Raw genomic sequence first — 16,263 nt, forward strand, 5'->3', positions numbered from 1 at the left:
ATTCAAATTCAAATAAAAAGGCCCCAATCTTACATATTTATATATATTTTTTACAATAATGATGTAAAAATTAAAGATTAATATATTGTTATGTCAGCACTGTTTTTGTTTTCTTTTCACCTTTTTGTTGACGTGCCAATGGAGGCATGTGGGAACCCACGTTTTGTATTTTGTTCACAGCAATAACAGAGAAAACTGTTTTGACATCACACACCATCATGAAACTCAGTGCTCAGTCAAATGGAAAAGGTGCAAGGACTTTACATGTTTTGTTTAATGATCTGAGACAAAGGTCTCAAGTCTCAAATGAGTTCTTTGGTCAGTGGAGACTTTCCCATGGATAATTTTTTTCGTCCAGTCAGATGATTCATTGACGTGTTCTTGGAGTACTTTTTGTAGGCCAGTCACTCCTGGGGGGCTTTGCTACTGTTTTCTTCATTTGTGGATGGTGGCTCTCACCGTCTCTCCACAGTGACACATTTGTCCATGCGTCACCATGCACAAGGTTTAGAAGTGGCCTAGAAAACCTTTCCAGATGGACAGCTGTCAGTGAGTTTGGTCTCATCTGTTGTTGAGGTTCTACAGATCCTGACATGTGTGATTTTTATTTTAGCTTTGTCTTTAACTTCTCTTTGTCCTCCACACCAAAGTGAAAGACTCATTGCCAGTTATCACAAACTCATGACTGCACTTTCTTGCTGCCAAGGGTGGTATAACCAGTTATTAGGTTTCAGAAGCAATAAATGTTTCATGTAGAGCTATTGAAAACTGAATTTTACATGTAATCTGGTTGTTTTTTTCCAATATTAAAATTATTTGGTCTGAAACATGTAAGTTTGACAAAAGAATGAAATTAGGGCAGCAGTAAATATTTGGAAATTTGACTAAGCCTATTGATTTAATTAAACCATTTTAATTGAGGATGTTAGAACTTCCGAGGCTCGTTTTTAGCACAAGGAGCCACAGGGAAAATCACAGAGCTATGAGGGAGACTACGACACTGACAAAGAGAAACACAGGGCTTAAATACACTGAGGGATAACAAGGGAATGAAAGACAGAAGAAGAGCACAGCTGGGAGTAATCAGGCTAGACGAGAAAAGGGAAGCAAAACTAGAAACACTGACATGATACACGGACCTTCAAAGTAAAACAGGAAACACACTGACTGAACTCTAGACACGTAAACTTAACAGCAACTGGGGAGACAGAACATAGGAACCCGAAACATGGTACAAAAAGTCACAGTAGACACAACATGGAACACAGGGAAGCCATATTACAAAACCTAAGAACTAAACTATGATGACCATAACTGAAACCTAGGGAAATAAGAAACAGTACAACAAAGGACTCAAAACATAAGAACAAGAACTTCTTGTTCTTATGTTTTGAACTCAAAAAGCTGGGTCAGAAAGACCCAGAACCGTGACAGATAGCCAACGGTAAAGTTTATTTTGCTGACAACTTGACCTCACTGTGTGACCTGAAATCCCTGCTTGGTAGGCCAATTCCAGTGTATAGTGAAGACCAGAGTGATTTCACTCATGCTGGGAAAGGTGTTGTGTGGGAAGACATTATCAGGTTGTTTACTGTAGAAACAAAGCCTTCCCTTTAAATGTCAGCAGAAAGCAGCAGTATCTGGTTTGAAGAGAGGTAGGATCACAGCAGGTTATCTGGATGGACGTTTTCTGGACATCATTCTGACTGACAACACTGGACTTACCAGTCCAATATTTGATGGACATCTAGTCAACACAAAGAATTCCTAATAATTTTCCATATTGATCTTATTGAGCATTATGGCTGATTCTGGGTTCCCATTACCACCAGAGGCTTTCTGTCTTCTATGTGCGGACACAGTGAGAGATCCAGTCACTATCCCCTGTGGTGACACTTTCTGCCTGGAGTGCATCAAGATTTACTGGGATCAGTTCGACCACATTGGTGTGTACAGCTGCCCACAGTGCCGTGCAACATTCACACCTCGGCCTGTCCTGAAGCGAAACCTGCCAGATGTATACCATGAGCCACAACGAGAGCTTCCAGAGCTTACTCCTTTCCCCTACTTGAATCGTGAAGTCTACTGTGACTTCTGCATTGGCCGTCGCAACAAAGCCGTCAAGTCTTGTCTGATGTGTTTGGCATACTACTGTGAAACACATGTCAAGCCTCATTATGAGTCATCTACCTTCAAGCGGCACAAACTCGTAGATGAGATGGGTCATCTGGACAGAAAGATTTGCCCACAACACGAGAAAGGTTTGGAGCTGTTCTGTCGCACTGACCAGATGTGTATTTGTGTGCTGTGTACTGTCAGAGAGCACCGCAGCCACAACATTACCTCGGCAGAAGACGAACGCAATGAGAAACAAGTGAGGTTTTTTTTTATTGTTGTTATTGCTGAGTCTATCTCAAAATCTTTTAATACTCTTTTTATTTTGATATGACGTTTTCATCAGTTTTTGCATACATTAGATGATGAAAAGAGTCATTCTGGAGTCTAGAGCAGGAGTCTCAAATGAGCTGTGGGTCACTGCTGTCACTGTCATCTCATTGGAGGGCCGCTTTAGTGTTTGAGAAGTACAAAAACAAAAAAACAAAGAAGAAAACACTGACAAATATGTAGTCTTTTATTTTTTTCAAAATTTCAAATATTGTATAACAAGACAAAACTGCAAACAAGACCGCAAATTGTTTTCTCGCTCTTAACTAACTGAAGCCTTTCATTGAACAACCAAATAACAAACTTTTACCCTCTTTCTGGCCAGACACATGGCAGCATTTCTGCTATAATTTTGTTCATATTTAACAAAAAAAAATGCAGACACAAGTGTACACTTTAGTTTTAACTGCTTTTGAAAATTGTTTTCTTTACAAATAACTCTCTCACTGAACTAACACAGCCAATCCCTCAACATGTTTGCACTCTCTGCTTATATTGCCTTCATATTAAATCATTTTTTGCCCTTTGAATACCTTATTTTAACATTACGCTTAACAACATACAAATCCTCCCTAATGATAAAAGTAACTTCAAAGGCCAAATTGCATTATATTTCTTCACGTCAATATACGGGCCACAAGTAGGGGTGACGCGGGCCGCAAGTGGCCTCCGGGCCAAAAGATTGAGACCCTTGCTCTAGAGTGATAAAATCCTGTATTCTTGTCTTTTATCAGAAAGTCCTGGTGGTCACCCAAACTGAAGTCCAGAACATCATTCAAGAGAGGATGAAGGAGCTCCAGGAACTTAAGCATAATATTGATGTTCTAAAAGTAAGATCATAGCCTGGTCCAACATAAATTACTTTTCTTCATAGTAAATTTGACATGGTCTCATTTTTTTTTTTTTTTACAGAACTGTTACATGTTAATACCACTATATAAAGGAATCCAGTGGTAATATCAAGGATGACTATTGTAACTAAAAGCTCCTGGAAAAAACTGTCTTTACCTTTCAGAGTGCAGCCCAGCGAGCACAGGCAGAAAGTGACAAGACCTTCCATGAAATGCTGCAGGCAGTTGAACGCTGGAAGTCTGAAATCAATCAGATGATAATGGCCAACATGCAATCAGCAATGTCACAGGCTGAAGGCTATGTGGATCGTCTGGAGCAGGAGATAATGGAGCTACAACGTCAAGATGCAGAATTACGGCAGATCCTCGAGACGGAGGACAACATTTACTTTCTGCAGGTACTGGAAAATCAGCCAGAGCTACAATAATTCATCTCTGTCTTTCTTGCTTTGTAATGTAGCACAGAAAAAACAGTTAATGTACTTATCACTTCCAGCGCCTGTTGCTATAGCATGCTCAGCATTTCTTGCTACCTCGTTACACTGACTAACACAAAACAACACCACGACTTCTTTATGTATATATTTATGTTTTTAGTAAAAAATCATTACACTTCTTTTTCTCGATAAAAAACAGAGTTTCCCAACCCTGTGTGTTGCTCCTGAGGCCATGGTCCCCAAAGTGCTAATTAACCCTCAGTTCTCCTTTGGAGAGATGAGCAGAACGGCCAGTGACATGAAAGAAAATCTGGATGACATCTGTAAAAAGGAAATGGGTAAACTCTCCAAGACAGGTTTGTTCCACTAGTCATTGTTAACACTTCAATTACCTTTTACTGGCTCACTAGTTTTTGCTGCAATCCATATATACTTGAATTTATATTTTTACAGTGAGCGAAACTCCCGTGTACATATTGTTGCCAAGAAATGGAAGCAAACGACTCAAAGGTAAGTGAGCTGAATAATTTCATTCGTGCTATTTTGTACATGGCTGGCAATTTTTTTTAAACATAATATTGTTGCACATTTTATAACATATGTTATGTTTTTATATTTAAACAGTTCCTTCGAATGTAGATTTTCAGGAGCCAAAAAACAGAACAGACTTCTTGAGATGTAAGTAAATTTTATGGTTCAGAATTAGTACTCAAGAGCAACATTTTAATGTTATCTAAACAGAAGACATTTATAAATGTATGTTGTGGCTGTGTTTTCAGATGCCTGCAAGCTGTCCTTTGATCTTAACACAGTTTATAAAGAGCTGGTTTTGACAGATGGGAATCAGAAGGTCACCCGGAAGAAAACAACCCAGTTTTACCCAGATCATCCAGATCGCTTTGATGGCTACTCCCAAGTTCTGTGCAAGGAGCCTCTCACTGGTTTCAGGTTTTACTGGGAAGCTGAATGGAGTGGAGAATTTTCCATAGGGGTGGCTTACAGGAGTATCAGCCGTAAAGGGAAGAATTCACACAGCCTGCTTGGCTACAATGACAAGTCTTGGAGTCTCCTTTGCTCAGACTCTGGTTACTCTGCCTGGCACAAGAAAGTAGACAGAGACCTTCCTGGTGCTGGTAGGGCTACACGCATTGGTGTGTACCTAGATTATCCTGGAAACACAGTGGCCTTTTACTCAGTGTCAGGCACTATGACACCTATCCACAGATTCAAAGCTCAGTTTACCGAGCCTTTGTATGCTGGCTTTGGTGTAGGTTCCTCAGTTACCCTCTGCCAGCTAAAACAGCCTTATTAACTAAAAAGTGCAAAAATTACCCATTACCAGTAAAGAATTTACACCGATACAATATGTAAATAATAATGACATACATTGCAAAATACAATATACTACCAGTTATACTAGCAAAATACACAGGATACAACAACAAAATTTACACCAGGAAAACTTCGTAGTAAACAGTTGCCTGTTTACAACAAATGTGGACCAAGTTTGGGGCAACGGGGTCAAATTATCTCTGACCACACCCAGCCACAATCTTTCCTCTGGCTTAGTCTGGTCAGAAGGTGATCTATCTTTTGCACATGTAAACTGATATCACTGGAGTCATGGATACATCTCAAAATCACTCCTGCAAAGTAAGAAATTGAACCACTGGTCAGCACGGGACGTTAAATTACTTTGAATTATAAATGCGTTTTAAGGTAAAACTTTCTAGAATTAATGTATTAAATGTAGAAATGCTATAAATCTACAAATATTTGCTTAGAGAAAAATACTAGGGTTAGATAATAATAATCAAAGTCAAAGTCAAAGTCAACTTTATTTGTCGATTCTGCCACATGTACAGGACATACAGAGAATAGAAATTGCGTTACTCTCAATCCCTAGATAAATAGCAAATGAACATTTAAATATATTTAAATATAAAAGTGATTAAAAATGCAAGTAAAATAATTAAAAAGTAAAAATTTAAATAAATACAATTTTACATATAACAAGAAAGCTATACAATATACAATATAATGGGTAAGTGACATTGAGTGTAAACCAGGCAGAGTAGTGCAAATAGGCAAATAGTGCAAATGGAGATTTAGTAATGTACGGTAAGAGAAAGTGTAACAACAAAGTCTTATGAGGTAATGGCAGTCCAATGCTCCACAAAGTGACTGGTAACTGGTGCAGGCCAGTGAGTGAGTCAGAGAGTGTGTGTGTTTGTGTGTGTGTGTGACAGAGTTCATTGAGACCGTGGAGGAGAGAGGGGAGAGGGGGCAGAATCGGGAGGGAGTTAAGCTTCCTGACAGCCTGATGGATGAAGCTGTCCTTCAGCCTGCTGGTCCTGGCCTGGAGACTCCGCAGTCTCCTCCCTGACGGCAGCAGCTTGAAGAAGCTTTGCATTGGGTGCGTGGGATCAGCCGCTATGCAAAGGGCTTTTTTAGTGAGACGGGTGCTGTAAATGTCCTGGAGGGAGGGGAGAGAGACACCAATGATCCTCTCTGCAGCTCTCACTATGCGTTGGAGGGTTCTATGACAGGACGCATTGCAGGCTCCAAACCACACAGTGATGCAGCTCGACAGGATGCTAATAATAAAAAAAATCTGAATTTGTCATTTGCTAATATTAGGGGCAGTCTGTCAGTCATTAAAAAAGACAGATACACGTGTCCTAAGCATAGCATGTGCTACATTTTATGTTATAACAGCTTTTATTATTATTTGGTATTCATTGCTGTACTTAAAAACAATCAATTTTACATTATATTTAGCGAAAGTGCTGTGTCTTTGTTATTGTTTTGTTTCTGTGTGTTTGTGATTTTGCTTTCTAATATCTTCTTATAATAATTTATCATCTGCTCATGGAATTTCAAATGGACACTTTTGTTTTCTCTGTTTTCCAGTAAATCTAACCAGTCAAACCAGTTAATCTAGCATCAAAGGATGCTAACAACTTAAGTACCATTTTAGAAACGAATGAAGTATTTGTTTTCATTTCGAACAATATGCAAGTCATTTGTAATGTCCTCTTAGATAACATTAATTACATAAATAATAATGTTTTGAGAGGAAATTAATTAATATGTTGCATCATACAACATCTCTTACAGCAGTTTTTTCATGTGGTTTACAGGGACCTCATTCAGTAAACAAAAAGCCTATTTCTTTTTCCTCTTTTCTCTCTGATGCTCTCTTTGGCTTTTTCTGGTCAAGGATCTGAGTGGCAGGAGAACCTTATCAGCAGAGGGAAAAAAGAAAGATAAACTTTCTCATTTAATAATAATGATTACCTTTATTGTTCACTGTATATTTTTTTAAGCTATTACCTTTAACTTCCAATTTGGGTCATAGGACACGCATTCAATTTGCTTAGATGATTTGCATGACAAATTACCCAAAGGTACAACAAAACAATAACAACAACAACAACAACAATCTTTATTTATAGAGCACATTTAAAAGCCTTGGGCATACCAAAGTGCTTTACATAAAACAATAAAAAATAAAACAGTTCACACATTAACATCAAATACATAAAAGTAACGGATTATGTTCACAGATAAAAGCCACCAATAAGAGTAAACTGCAGCACATAGGTTATAGCAAGGTAAGACTGTACCACCATGATAAAAGACACCAATAATGGAAAGATAGCAGAGAATTTAATACAATACAATACAATAGGTCAATAGGTCACTGCAAGCAAGCCAGCATTTAACTGGTAGAAAAGGCAAGTTTAAAAAGATATGTTTTTAGCCGTGATTTAAAAGAATGAATAGAATCAGACGCCCGGATGCCAATCGGGAGATTGTTCCACAGCTCCGGTGCAACTAGAGCAAACGATCGATCACCTCTAGTTTTCAGTCGAGATCTGGGCTGAACCAACAGTAACTGTGAGGATGACCTTAAAGCCCTAGCAGGAGCATATGGGTTTAAAAGTTCCTTAAGATAGCTTGGTGCAGTGTTATTGGTAATTTTAAAAGTAAACAACAAAATTTTAAATTGAATACGATATTTGACAGGCAGCCAGTGCAGATCAGCAAGGACAGGAGTAATGTGGGCAAACTTCTTGGTTTTAGTTAGAATGCGTGCTGCAGCATTCTGAACTGTCTGTAATCTATGTAAAAGGGAAGAGTGGAGACCACAATAAAGTGAATTGCAGTAATCAAGCCTTGACGTTACAAAGGCGTGGATGAGCTTTTCTAGGTCTTTATACCGGATATAATGCCTGGTATTAGAAATAAGGCGAAGCTGGTAAAAACTGGATCTGACAACAGCAGACACTTGTTTATCAAGTTTAAATGAGCTGTCAAATAAGACACCCAGATTCCTAACAGTGTCAGAGAAAGAACTAGTGAGAAAACCAAAGGCATCCCGAAGTTTGGCACGAAGGGCATTACTACCAAAAATCATAATTTCCGTTTTCTTATCATTGAGGATAAGAGTATTTGCCAAAAGCCATTTCTTGACCTCACACATGCAGACATGAAGCACGGCCATACCCCCATATGCAAATGTTCAAGCGTTAGAGGCAATCAGTCATCACACTACTCTAGAAGTGTTATCAAATGCTACACTGTACACATTTAGTCTAATAATATTTGTGGTCTTATTACAAACTTAACTGCTATAGTAAGTATTGCAGTGTTGTATGCACGACATGTTTATTGTGTGCTGCAGTGTAAAACCTTAAAAGAGACCTTACAAGTGGTCGTGGGTTTCTGCAGACATGCCAAATTAAATTAGATAGTCTGAATGCATACAATGCAGTCAACAATATCCTGGGTCTATATGTATATGTATATGTTATTTGGCAAATATCAAAATGAGACAGAGGCACTTTGACACCATGTTCTTCTAAGATATAGCTAAGATATATTTTGTCTCTATTCCTTCATTCTACATCCTTTTTGTAAAACTGACATTACTAGGCTGATTCAAAGCATTCATTTTGCCATTGGTCTTCTGACTTAATCTATATTGAGTGTTATGTTAATGTTGTCCACCTTGTTATGTTGCTTGTAGAGAGTGGTGCATAGTTGTTTGCTTGGCTGATTGCCTCTGTTTCTTGCATGTACTCTATGTACACATATTCAAACCCTTTGCATGTCTATGTGGGTTTTTTCTTTCAAAATGTGTTTTTGTTCTTTGTAATGCTCTTCTATTGCTATTCTATTGAAGAACAATAATACACTGAAGAGATGAATGATGAAAATCATGCCAATTATTATAATTTTATAATTGCTCCTTTCCCATTGCATTGTTTCATTGCTGATGTTCCTAGTGCCTTTAACATTTGCATAAGCTTATTTTTAATAACTGGGTTTCTACAGCTCCTTCTCTACATTTGCGGGAATGGAAAATTCTTCTGTTTTAGGAGCTTTAATTCTTTTTAACAACATCAATTCATTTAGATCATACACAGGACTGTGAATGATCTAAATATTTCAGTATGAAGTAAACTGTTTTGTTTTTGTTGCTGTTGTATTTCGGTGGCTTTTTAAAAATAAAATTGCTGTTTCTAATGTAATGGCATACAAAAATGAAAAACAAATGGGAGTACATTTGTGATGTATGATTTATGATCACTCGATGGCACTGTTTCTAAACTGCCAGTACACTGATACATGGCTCTTTTTTTCTAGGCTTCAACATCACCCTAACTAGAGGATCACAATCTGCACATATAAACATAACCCTTATTTAGTCTGCTTCACATATAAAACAATGACATTCTGACAGGATAAGATGAAAGCTCTACTTATTTTATAGGAGAGTGTAGCTGTCTCTGCTTTGTTGGTGTTTCCATCTCCAATTAACAATGACTTAAGCTTGGCAAGCTGAGAAGCCAGAAGCTTTTTTTCTTGTTTATGCATGCACAGTATGGATAAACCTCTGGTCTTTCATAGTAAACTGATGGAAGCCCAGCATGTAAGTCAAGCTGCCACTGGATCTACGTTTATTACTCTTGCTGAAGTAATGACCTCACAGCCCCTTGTTCGCCACTGGTGCTAGTTTCAGTCATTGTGCAAAGGTACTGTTTATAAGGGTGGGGAAACTTGCAGTCAGCTAAGACTGAAGAAGTCAATTGGATGACGCTGCGTCCCTTCTTGGGATTTCCTTGCCTGGATGACTGAGCATGCATCAGGACAGAAACTCTTATTGAAGTAATATGAGGTTTGAATATCGATAAATATTATACAATAGTAAGTGCAAGCACGTGTAAAAAAGTATGAAAGAAATCTGATGCTGTGTGCAAATTCTTCTACACTCTCACAAAGGTTGGAGAGCTAAAATGGATCTTAGATTGCATGAGATAGCTACGCAGTATTTTGTGTTTGTTGATTAACTTCTTCGCATTCAGTGAATGGCTTTTTACAATTTTTTTTAATTTTTACTTTGAACTGTTTTCTCAGTTTGCAGCAGATTCACATTCACATGTACTTACTACGTGTGGGTGAAAACTTTCCTGCACACTTGTTCTGTCAGTATCACTGTTTACATTCAAAGAGGGACGTCCTACAGGTGGTAATACTAGCTAATCCTGTTTGGTGACTAGCTCAAGCAGAAAACCAAGGCAAGTCTTTCAACCGTAAAACACAAAAAGGGAACTAAAGCATTTTCACTCTGGAATTAAAAGACCACCTTAAACTGTAGTGCTGTTCATAATATTGTAAGTAATAAAGAAAAAGAAAATAGACAGAATTTTGAAATGCATATTTTAAATGTCTTTTCTAGCCATTCCACATAAATACAGAGACATTACAGTATGTTGTTACCCTCTGTTTACTGTGATATGTTCAGATAAATCTTACAGAGAAAAACTTTATTTATTTAATTTTCTATTTACATTTTGGTTTGTCTATGACAGTTTATAAACATTGATGTTAGAGGAATTACGTACTTACAGACTGTGTCAGGAATTTAGGACCTACGTAGTTCTCTCATTGTGACAAGCTGCAACAATATCAATTTGAATATTGATTGATTGATTGATTGATTGAATCTTTATTTTGAACATGTTGAAAAAGTATAAAAAAAAATAGAATTAAAAGAGACAAATGAACAAAGCAAACAAAAGGAAAACGAGCAACCACAACTCCAAATAACGTCCATGTTCAAAAAGGAGCAGGAAGAAGCATAAGCTTATTTAATCCCACCCCTTTTCCACTATCTAGTATCAATAGACTACAGAAATACCTCCTTGCAATTACATTATATGTTATGTGTAATTTTTTATTATTATTTTTTAAATATATACACATATATGTTTCTATCTATCCATACATACGTATATACACACATACGCACATATACACATTTTCAATAACCCCATTAACACCTCAAGGATACACAGCCTACAATTATATATATATATCCATACCAACAAACCCGTGCATATAACATTTAATGATGTGATCCTCTGGCAGTGGTGTATTTTATTAAACATTTCAAGTTTTGTTTTGTCTAACACTGGCAATTCGTATTTTCTAAAGAGTTTAGTTACAAAGACACACAACACAAGCTGAGTTCATGCAAGTAGCTCTTTTTTCTCTCACATAGTAGGACTTTGATTCACCACAGTGTTATCACACAACCCAGCATGCCTTAAACTAATATATATATAGGGCAAATAGATGTCTAGACATATGTGTATATATAGACATATAGACTGAAACAGGCTTTTATTACACTTCTATTGTGTAGAGCAAGCAAATAAACTGTACACAGTCATGTTGTGAAATATGTGGGGGGTGGGGGGTTTGTGCCAAGATACATGACATACACTGACATTTTACAGGTTTGCCAATTAATTCCACAAAAGAAAAGAAAACACAAATAATTCACTTTAAACTACCGTAAATGTCGGGCTATAAGCCGCTACTTTTTGCACAAGCTTTGAACCCTGCGGCTTTTAGTCAGGTGCGGCTTTTCTATGGATTGTCCGTGATTTTTGTCATATCGTAAGACGATTTGTTTTGTGTGTTCCGCTGTTGTACGGCACTACGTTGCCTGGCGGAAGGATCGGGGTTCAAGAGTGGTATGTTAGTCACATGTCCGTCCGCCAGGCAACGTAGTGCCGTACGAAGTAGCGCGAAAAACAAACTTCAAAGTAGCGCTACGCATTCAGCGGGAGGGGTGGATGATGAGCGGCGATAAACTTGCAAGTTATGCCCAACTCCACCGGTGGATTCTGACAGCGTGGAAAAGTGTGAAAACATCCACGATCACCAACGGATTTTGAAGGGCTGGACTGCTGCATGATGGAGAGGAGGACACCGCCACGGCCCTTCTGAGGGTGTTCGACTCTGACACTGACAATGAGGATTTCTTTGGTTTTGAAAGTGACAACGAAGGAGAGAAGAAGAGTGGATGACGAAGCCATCCTGAGCCTGTTTGTATCCGACACTGGAGAAGAGGACTTTGGTGGTTTTAGTGCGCAGGAAGAAGAGAAAGATGGTGGTGAATGACTGACTTTTCTTCTTGTTAAAGCTGTGTCACTGCACCTGAGCCTAAAAGGTAGGCTGAATCTATTTTTCTGGTGTGCTGTAGGTTACTGTTATGTACTACATGTGCAAATATGTACCCATAACTTGTTTTTCAAAATATTAATAAAAGTGATGTCTCCAAACACCCATCTCTTTCCTGACAATTCCCTTTGTGCATATTCTCTTACATATGATAAGTCAACATTGAAACACCTGCGGCTTTTGGTCAGGTGCGGCTAATGTATGTACAAAACAGGATTTTCCCCTGATTTTAGCTTGTGCGGCTAATATTTAGGTGCGCTTTGTAGTCCGGGAAATACGGTAAATTCTCTTTTTTTTTTCAGATGAATTATGGCTTCTTCAGTGTCGCGAGTGTGTCAGAGAAAAACAATCATATGTGCCATTACTACTCTTATTTTTGTTGTCACACATCTACCATTCAGCCTGCAGGATACTGTTAAAAAGGTATACCACTTTAAATTATTTAATACTGCATAATTTACACTATTTTGTTTTTGATTCAAGCTAAAGTTAGATGTAAAATAAAGGGTTTTCTATGTTTTGGTTTCTTTTATGGCACTTTATCATAATATTCATAGCCAGTGTTTTGAAATCTTTACACCATTAATGTGATTCTTGAAGCCATTATCTAAAAAAGACTAAAAGAAGATGAATGCTGGCTGTTGATTTAATGCATATCGCCATCTGCTGGATATTTTTAACAAGCTGTTCCTCCTAATTTCAGACATCTACTGAGAATTTGACTTTTTACCAGAGTGATGCCACGTTTTATGACTGCGTATTTGAAGTTACAGTTTTAAATGATAATTCCATGATGCAAAAATGGGAATCCTGCTGTAAAAACTTCAGTGAAGCCTGGAGAAATGCAGAGCAACACACCAGAAAGCCTCAACACAAGCACCTGGAGAAAGATCATTCTGCTGCTTTATATATGTACACAAAATCTATGTTGCAATCTGTAAACCTCAACTTCAAGTCTGCAAATAGAACTGGGAAACCAAAGGAGACATTTGAGTCACGCTCACTTTATTCTTTTCTAACTGAAGGCATTCAGATTTTAAAACACAGCCAGGTGACATGTGTTAGTACACATTTTCAAGCAGAGACACTTTTACATCTGAACATCTCTAACAAACAGGTTCGGTTTAGCACCTTCATGTTAGGCTCTGATGAGTGGGACTTTGCAAGGAACATCTCATGTTTTGAGGTGCAAACGTGCTTTGGCGCTGACATAACATATTACTCTGCCCTGAAAAAAAAAAATCAGGTCCTAATTCCCCCATATGAGATTTTCAAAGTCACTGACATCCAGACAGAAACAAAGGAATGCAGAATCAGCTATAGACTCACGAGCAATATGAACTGTGTTTATAGCAAAGAAAGCAATATGTTGCATCCAATATCTGCAGTAGTAGATGGATTTTGGGTCATTTTTACTATTATTTGTATTGTTCTAATTTGTCTTTTGTTGCCTTTTGTTTTGGTGAAAGTGTACCATAAAACCAATGCTGTTTATGGTTCTTCCTTTCCATCTAAGTTACAGCAGCCACATTGTGGATTATATTAGGCTGATCTTTGCATTTTGTGTTTTATTCTTCATGTATATGTTTTGTTTTTCATACATTCATGCAAACATACATAAAAAATAAAATCATTTGTCACATCATGTACATTGTTCTTTTGCCTTTGTTTTTTTTGACAGTTTTTTGCCTCTTTACATCACCAAAATGACTTTTAATCCAACAGTCACAGAAAAAATATTTAAGAATTATAACCGCTGTCTTTCACAGTTGAATGGCAACCATTTAATGACCCAGTGAGGTTTGTTCTCTTGTTGTTTCAAATAAAGTATTTTTGTTTTGATAATATATTTTTTAGGAAACTACCAGAAGTATGTATTTCAGTTGTGCCTGTAATTATGCCAATATATATACTCTCTCTCTCTCTTTAATGAACTTCTACTTTCAACTCTGTCATGAACAAATATTCATAACAATTAGTAAAATAATATATAATCATAGATTACATTTATCGTGTCCAGTTCAATTATGACACACAAACACATCCAAAAATCACTGAACAGGCCTTTTACCTAAAAAGCCTGTTCTATTTATTACGCTCTTTTCCTTCTTTGACTGCTCCCTTTAGGGGGCAGCACAGCACAGTGCATCATTTGCAACATTGCCATTTCATCCCATCTCTGGGATCTTCTGTCACAACAGCCTTCTGCACGTCCTCCTTCACTAAATGTATTGATCATCTCTGTGGTCTTCCTCTTTTCTTCCTCCTGGCAACTAATGCTCAACACCCTTTTGTGTTGTCCTCCTAGTGCTTGTTAAAAATAACATAGCATCCACTTGTGCTTTGTGAGCTACTCCCCCAAACAATTTATTATACAACACCACTGATCAGTCTTCTTTTATGTGCTCCCCTTTTGCCATCCATAAGCTTTCTTAAAGACAGTGCCCCTGCTGATTAACCTTATCATTACATCAACATCGCACTGTATATCAACGCACCTTTGTCCAATTTCTTGTATCCGCTATCCCTTCTCTGCACATGTACAAACCATCTCAGCCTTGCCTCTAACTTTTCCCCCAAAGTGCTCTACCTGAGCTGTCCCTCTGATACACGCATTCTAATTTTGTCCCTTCGTGTCTCTCTCAGTGCAAATCTTATAGAGGGGGTTATAGAATACTTCTAGTTCAGCCGTCCCCAACCTTTTTTGCACCACGGACCGGTTTATGCCCGACGATATTTTCATGGACCGGCCTTTAAGGTGTCGCGGATAAATACAACAAAATAAAACTAGTACCAGTACCGAAAAAAAGAAAATTTATTCATAACACACGTGAAAAGACCCAGGAAAACTGAGTAAACGATAAAAACGATAACAAAATAACGCTGAAAACCGATAAAAACCTTGAAAACTATACATTTCACACCTGAGCCTCAACTCTCGCGGCCCGGTACCAAGCGACTCACGGACCGGTACCGGTACGAGGCCCGGGGGTTGGGGACCGCTGCTCTAGTTAGAGGATCGCTAACCTATGTATTATCTGCTTTAAGAGTTGTGAGTCAAGTATATCTTATTTGTTGTCTTCTTTTTCAGAAGAGCCACAGCATTTGGGTTTGAACACATGAGTATGTTATTTTATTAATAAGTACTCTTTAAAATACCAGAATAGGGAGGATGGTGTAGGTTTAAGTTTATTAGATTGATCAGTATTGCTGAACTATGAAATATTTTTTTTTGCATACAGGTATAACAGAATAGCTTTAGTTTAGTTGTTGTTTTAAACTTGAGTATGAACTTATACAAAATGCAGCAAGATATTTAAAAAAACAGTTTTGTTGATTAAAAAACACTATATCGGATTCATATCGGTATCGGCAGATATCCAAATTTATGATATCGGTATCGGACATAAAAAAGTGGTATCGTGCCATCTCTAGTTTCCTGTTTCTGGCAAAGTGGGCGATAAACAAACAAGAGAGAAAAGCCGATCAGCTGATCACTGATCAGTTTCATGACTGAAGTAGAAACAGGAGAGAGAGGGGGGAGAATGAGAGAAGAAGAGGCAGCTGTGCAGCAAAGACACAGAATAACTCCAGCTTTGTGTCTTTTTCATTGTAGCTGAAGTCCGGGACAAACTGCTTTCCTTCTCAGCTCAATATGAAACGTGTAATATTTTCTCTGAATGAGGGACCATTCCATTTTTAAGGAGCCGTTGGAAACTCTACTAACTAACCTTATGAATAAAGTTCACTATCAGTAACATCATAGCACCACCCTGCTGTATAGAAACTCCGTCATGCTAGCTAGCACGCAGTACGAGTTATTGTAACTGACGGTAAAAAGTCAGCACAACGAAAATAAACTCCACTTAAACTTGGTTCATATCTGACCCAGATAGACTGCAGCTCATAACTTCTTACCTGAAGTTCACCTAACACTCGGACTGGTGGCTGCCTCGGGTCTCTCCTCCTGCCTCCCCTTCCCTCATCCA

The 16,263-nt window shown here is 38.0% G+C and overlaps 2 protein-coding genes across 2 annotated transcripts; both read left to right on the plus strand.

The window, feature by feature from the left end:
* The first annotated feature begins 1,642 nt into the window (after positions 1-1,642).
* On the plus strand, positions 1,643-6,523 carry ftr84 (finTRIM family, member 84). The gene is made up of 7 exons (XM_026169278.2): positions 1,643-2,374; positions 3,180-3,275; positions 3,461-3,694; positions 3,933-4,089; positions 4,187-4,243; positions 4,358-4,411; positions 4,513-6,523. Exons 1-7 carry the CDS (start codon positions 1,802-1,804, stop codon positions 5,043-5,045), a joined length of 1,704 nt encoding a protein of 567 aa, XP_026025063.2. The 5' UTR covers positions 1,643-1,801; the 3' UTR covers positions 5,046-6,523.
* A 3,534-nt stretch (positions 6,524-10,057) lies between these two features.
* On the plus strand, positions 10,058-13,919 carry LOC113023410 (ecto-ADP-ribosyltransferase 4-like). The gene is made up of 3 exons (XM_026169409.2): positions 10,058-10,416; positions 12,577-12,697; positions 12,978-13,919. The coding sequence occupies exons 2-3, from the start codon at positions 12,584-12,586 to the stop codon at positions 13,818-13,820; spliced, it is 957 nt and encodes a 318-aa protein (XP_026025194.2). The 5' UTR covers positions 10,058-10,416; positions 12,577-12,583; the 3' UTR covers positions 13,821-13,919.
* The last annotated feature ends 2,344 nt before the right edge of the window (positions 13,920-16,263 follow it).

Source organism: Astatotilapia calliptera, chromosome 6 (assembly GCF_964374335.1).
Source record: "Astatotilapia calliptera chromosome 6, fAstCal68.1, whole genome shotgun sequence".
Classification (NCBI taxonomy): Eukaryota; Metazoa; Chordata; class Actinopteri; order Cichliformes; family Cichlidae; genus Astatotilapia; species Astatotilapia calliptera.

What these genes read in the sequence shown, in the direction of transcription:
- LOC113023410 (XM_026169409.2), top strand. Translation starts at nt 12,584, where the DNA reads ATGGCTTCTTCAGTGTCGCGAGTGTGTCAGAGAAAAACAATCATATGT. An exon ending in TGCAGGATACTGTTAAAAAG is followed by an intron (nt 12,698 to 12,977) that starts GTATACCACTTT and finishes TCCTAATTTCAG; the next exon opens with ACATCTACTGAGAATTTGAC.
- ftr84 (XM_026169278.2), top strand. Translation starts at nt 1,802, where the DNA reads ATGGCTGATTCTGGGTTCCCATTACCACCAGAGGCTTTCTGTCTTCTA. An exon ending in ACGAACGCAATGAGAAACAA is followed by an intron (nt 2,375 to 3,179) that starts GTGAGGTTTTTT and finishes GTCTTTTATCAG; the next exon opens with AAAGTCCTGGTGGTCACCCA. An exon ending in TGGAAGCAAACGACTCAAAG is followed by an intron (nt 4,244 to 4,357) that starts GTAAGTGAGCTG and finishes ATATTTAAACAG; the next exon opens with TTCCTTCGAATGTAGATTTT.